Source organism: Nymphaea colorata, chromosome 5, assembly GCF_008831285.2.
Source record: "Nymphaea colorata isolate Beijing-Zhang1983 chromosome 5, ASM883128v2, whole genome shotgun sequence".
NCBI lineage: Eukaryota > Viridiplantae > Streptophyta > Magnoliopsida > Nymphaeales > Nymphaeaceae > Nymphaea > Nymphaea colorata.
In genome coordinates, this window is record NC_045142.1 from 18,111,094 (window position 1) to 18,117,093 (window position 6,000).

A 6,000-nucleotide genomic window follows, 5' to 3' on the forward strand; every position below is an offset into this window, starting at 1 on the left:
GCCTCTTAGCTCAGCCCACCTGGCTGAGTGCCGTGGTAGCACATGGGATCCGGTTGCTTGGTGATAGCAACCTCAATTCGCTTGGGCGAGTGGATGTAATGCTAATGGTGCACACCAAATGCTGTAGTCGTGGCTGGAGATGGGTGGATTCAGCTTGGTCTTAGCTGAGGAATTACCTAACTACAGTCAATAGAGGAGAGCTCAGCCGTAGAGCTTGGTAATGATCCTAAGTGTGGCTGGCTTAGGGCCGATTAAGAGCGATAGGGGCTTGGACGGCTTCGGCTACGGTGTAAGGGAAGATGATCTAAGGGTGTGAGGTCTGGAACAAGGTGGCTTAAGACAAGACAAGGGAATGTGGGATGATGATTAGGAACTGGTGGTTAGGTTCAAGGATGATTGAACGAGTGGCTTGGGTTTAAATGAGAGAGCTAATGAGGAACTAAGGAGGGTTAGGGATCACGTGAGTTTGACGTGGGATCAAAAGGTGGACTTCTACACTTGAACCTAGGATAATCCTCTAGATCTAAGGTTGAAAATTCAAAGGTGGTAAGTGGGATGTGATGTGGCTGGGATCTAGGGATGGTTAATGATTGAAACACCTAAACTAAAGAGCAAATCCCTCTAAATGTGGGCACTAGTGGTGCCGGCTCCTCCAATGTAGTCAAATGTGGCACCTTGTGGAATGAGGATTCCAAATGTGGGGATTCTCTTCCAACTCACGTGCAAATGGAGAGACTTAGAAGGGTAAGGATGAAGCTGGTACCACTTTTTGAAGCTAGAATGTAGGAGTTTCCCCTTAATTCTCGCCTAGAAAATCTCCTCTCCATGTCGATACCTCCTTGTAATACTTTTGAACGGAATTACCCTTGGAAATGATGGTCCCACTTCGTGGCAAAGAAGGGCACTTTGGTCCTTGGGTGATGATGACCGGAATCCCCCAAATGTGGCCGGAATTATGGCAGAGGTCACCGGAAAACCAGAAGTTCTCGATGACTTGGTGCTTGCTATCACCTAGGCCGTTCTTCGCGAAACCAATGTGTATCTTCTTCTTTCTTTGCGTGAAATCACCTTATATGGTCCATTCCCATGTCCAAGATGGTCTCACCGTGATTTCTTGAGGATGGAATTCTGATTTTGCCGGAGAAATTTCAGAGATGGACCGTGGATGAAAACTAGAATCGATTGACTCTTCTTGTGCCGTTTCCTTGAGTGATTTCTCAACTAGGAAAGCCTCAACGCCTAGGATCTTCTAAGACACGTAAAACTTGGTTTAAATTAAGTTTCAACCGTGGATAAGAAGAGAATCTTGGATGTGACTAGAGACTTCTCCTCTTCTTGTAAGTCAAACCTTGGATCAAACCAAACCAACGGAGTTGCTTAGCTTTCACCTTAGGAATCCAAGAACTAACCTTGTATGAGGAAACCATGAGTTTGCTGCCCTTCCTTGGATGAAGACGCAACCTCCTTGCTCAACTTAGGCCTCTAATATCTCTGATGTAGCAGAGATATTGCACCCAAGACGTGGCTGGGCAGATGCGAAGATGAAGACGATGATAACTCCTAGGGCCGTGGCTCACCCAAGAGAAAGCCGCCACCTTCTTCTTCAACAAAAGTTGATGTAAATGAAAGAGAGGGGAGATAGTGAGGAGTTGGAAAGGAGAGGAGAGGAAGACGTGAGGGGGAAGGGGGTGTAGAGGGCCAAGCATGCTGGTCTTAGGAGAAGAGATTGGAGAGAACGTGAGAGAGAGAGAGGCACGAGAAGAGAGAGAGAAGTGAGGAGAGAGAGAGAGCAAAGAAGCAAATGACCTTGATTTTCCAAAATTGCATGTGTTTACGCATGAATCAAAACCTTATATACATGAGTACATAAATCTGGTTCCCATGCATGAAACCAGCCCAAATCCAAATCCAGAATATGCTAAAGCAAAACGGATCCAAGGCACAACCCGCCTTGGTAAGTTTGAATCCAAAACCGAATTGGCGCAAACTCAAATAAAGCAAATCAAGAAGTGAAAAACGGCTAAGTCCTAGCTAGACGCCCCTTGAGCCTTGTGAGTTCAAGGTGGGGACATCGTCCGGATTGCCGCCCAAACTTCAGACTTGACACATCCCTTAACCTCATTGAGCTGAGCTCAATTCAGCCAAGAGACCTCCCTAGACTTGTCCTAGACCGACTCTAGAGACTTGGGTTTCGACACGACTCAAAAATGTACCATGGCCTATACTAGAGAAGTCCTATGGATTTAGTATCCCAATTGCTGGTCTTCACCTAGTTCATTCATGTCCTAGAGCCGTTGCATATCCTCCCGCACCTCTCACTGCATTTGCTCTACGCTCGAAGTTTAATTCCACTGAGCCGTGATCTCTCACTGTGGCCGTGCCTTTGGCCTTGGTTAGGCCTACTCGGACTAAGGCTCGTATCAGAATTTCTGTATTTTTTTGATTTTAAAATAATTTATTTTTTTGTAAAAAGCTCTTAGAGGGTGTCCTAACAAAACTTGTTTTGTGAAAAGTAGCTATGTGAAAAAAAATATTTTTCTCATTATTTTCAACAACTGACTTGTGCATTTGGGTGGCACATTTTAAAATACATTTTTTTTAATTGGGAGGAGGAGGTATGCGTATGCTCGAGGAGGCCAATAAAGGAGTTGGGCTCGGGCCGGCCTGCAGCTTATAATTGGGGCTCGGGTCCGACTATCCAAACCTGAGCTTGGGCCTCACCCTAGTAACATTAATAATATATCATTAATATAGAATAATATATATAATTTAATATACATAATTATATATATAATAAAATAATAAATTATGGAGTCTAATCAGGTTGAGTCGGGCCAACCTTTCTGGGCTCAAGTCAAGTCGTGCGAGAACGAGTACCCAGCCCATTGTGCTCAGGCTAACGAGGAGGGGTAAGGTTATTTAATTCAATTCGAAAGCGAGGTTTTACCAAAATTGGAACCCAGTTTTGATATCATTCAAATTCAACCCCTTTTGAATACAAGATTTTATCAAATTGATTTTGTTTTTTAAACTCAATTTTAATAGCATTCAAACCCTCCAAAAATGTTCTTTTAAAGGCAAAAATAATAAAGATCGTGTTTTTGGAATGTCATCCAAATACTATCATATATTTCTTTATATTGTATAGAAAATTTGATTAAGCTACATCCTAAATTTGTGAAAAATCCAATTTTACCTTTTCTGAAATTTCCTTTTAGCTCCCTTTGCCTTTCCTGAAATTTTCTTTTAGCTCCCTCACTGTCAATATTGTCTTCAGACACAAGTAAGTACAATTTCCCTAAAACAAATTAAATCGATGGTCTGCATAGGTTTTAACTAAAGTAGATATTATCAGCCGTCATGTAGACAATTAAAAATTTTTCATTAAAAGTTAATAGTGGCAGAAACACATGGGGCTTGTGTAGGCTACTGCCCACACCAATCCATTAAGAATTCCATTAAAAGACCTATATATATATATATATATAGACACTCAAAATTACATAGTGTGTTGACATCAGACTTAAAGTAGTGACTCAAGTTATTTCATAAGTCTTTTTTTAGATAAGGTCAAATAAATTTTACAATAAAAGCAAAGCTTGATGCTTGGAAAGATCAGAAGGGCATTTTAATGGCGGCATCGCCTGAACACGCAATGGTCCTTAATAAGTTTGTCAAACTTCATCTCAACTACTCTACACCTTTTCTCTCTCTCCCTCTCTCTCTCTTCTCTCACATGCGCCATGGCCGCCACCTTGTTCCACCTTCTTCTCTTCTTTCTCAGCTGCACCACTACTATCATGGCCGGCAGCAAAATCAGACATGGTGGTGTCTTCTCCTTTGATTTGATTCATCGCGACTCGCCTCTGATCTCTCCTCTCTACCGACCTTCTTCTAAGACTGTTAGCCAAGCAGAGCAATTAGCGCAACGCTCCGTGTCCCGCCTTTACCACTTAGCCTCCAGCCCCCCATCCGCCACCGGTTTCCGGTCTCCGGTTGCCGCCGATCCCGGCGACTATCTCATGAGGCTTGTCATCGGAACTCCGGGGCGCGAGTTCTGGGCGGCCGTCTCCACAGGCAGCACCCTCGTCTGGACTCGGTGTCTCCCTTGTACCTCCTGCTTCCCGGAACCCGCGGCGCCGATCTTCAACCCCCGCCTCTCCTCTACCTACCACGCAGTCGACTGCAACTCTTCCCTCTGTTCAAGACATTATGAAGTGGCTTGCGACCCAGATCGTCGATGCCACTACTCGTACGCCAACACCAAAGGAACTATTTCCTCTGAAACGTTCACATTCACCATCCCCGGTTCGCCGAGAAACGTTGTAATTCCGGCGATCATCTTCGGGTGCGACCACGAAGGCGGTCTGGAGAACAGCTCGGTCGACGGCGTCGTCGGCCTTGGCCGCGGATCCTTGTCTCTCGTTTCTCAATTAGGCTCTCACGTTGGCAACAAGTTTTCATATTGCCTGGTTCCAAGGGATAAGAAGAACTCGACGGGGAGAATCGAATTCGGCGAAGCAATTTCCGGTGCCGGAAACCTTCGACGGACGCCGATGAAGACGGAAACTTACGATCCGGAGGGATATTACGTCACTTTGATTGATCTAAGCGTCGGAAACAAGAGGTTGAACCTAAATCGGCAAGATGGTAGCGGTGATCGGAGCGGTAGCGTGAGCATGGTGATCGATTCAGGGACTCCATTGACGGCACTGAGTGCAGATGCTTACTACAACTTGACGTCTGCAATAAACGAGATTGTGAAGCTTCCACCAGGGGAGAGGAACTATGGATTCGATCTGTGTTATGCCGTCAATGACGCGAGAGATCTGAGAGGATTTCCGGAGGTCACGCTGCATTTCGAGGGCGGCGCAGATTGGATTCTGCCGCCTTCTACCGCCTTCTACCCTGCTGCAGTAGATGTGGTCTGCCTTGCGATGTTGCCTTCTTTCTACGGCATCTCTGTGCTCGGCAACATCGCGCAGCAGAACATGCATGTTGAGTTTGATCTCCGCAATAACATGCTGTACTTCGCACCAAGAGATTGTGCTAATAATAGTTAAGAGCTCTTTGACACATTTTAAAGTTTCTCATATATATATATATATATATATATATATATATATATATATATATATATATATATATATATCTATATATTGTAATATGTCAAAATATTTTTTTTTATAAAAGCAATTAGACTTTTCTTCGTTATAGACATTTTTTATAAAAAAAAAATATTTTGAAATATTACAAATATATATCCTTACTCTCCCAAGTGGCGTGGCGTAGCCATATCATCTATTTGAATGGTAGACGGTGTTATTCCATAGTATTTTAATTTCGATATTATAAATGTCATTATGAGGTCAACTGGATCGGTAGGTTTTTGTCTTCTTCTTTTAATACATATTCAATATTGGCCTTGATGGATCGAATGGTTTTAATTAGATACTTAATTTCGATATTGTCACTTAATATACACTTTTAATATCTTGGAAATAGACGACTAACTTGATTTGTATCAAATTTGGTAAATCAAGGTTTGGTAACACTCGTTTTCTAATATATATGTGTGTGTATACACCACTTGGGTAAGGGACAAAATCAAAGACATCAAAATTAATTAATAAAAATATTTTCTCGGCTGTCTAATCTTATAGATATAATCTTAAGAGTGAGTTGGTGAGAAGTGTGTATATAGGACAATTTTTTTTTTTACATTTAAATTGTTTTCAAAAAAAAATTGAGGTGGAGCGAGGGCCCCTGCCAGCCTCCCCTTGGCTCTGCCCCTGCTTAAATCCGCATTACATGTAACAAAATGATAGAATTAAGATCAGATGTTGGAAATGGTCCGACTTTAAATCTAGAAGGTGCTGAAACAAAAAAAAAAAGTGAGTTAATTTGGTTGGCCGAATATAAATGTCGAATGCTGAGCTCAGCCAATCTCTTGACAAGCCAATCTCTTGACAATGTAATTAAGGGTGGACATTGGGCTGG

At 42.8% G+C, this 6,000-nt stretch overlaps 1 protein-coding gene across 1 annotated transcript; it reads left to right on the forward strand.

Moving 5' to 3' along the window:
- The first annotated feature begins 3,538 nt into the window (after positions 1-3,538).
- On the forward strand, positions 3,539-5,063 carry LOC116255225 (aspartic proteinase CDR1-like). The gene has a single exon (XM_031631005.2). The coding sequence runs from the start codon at positions 3,744-3,746 to the stop codon at positions 5,061-5,063; it is 1,320 nt and encodes a 439-aa protein (XP_031486865.1). The 5' UTR covers positions 3,539-3,743.
- Positions 5,064-6,000: the final 937 nt, after the last annotated feature.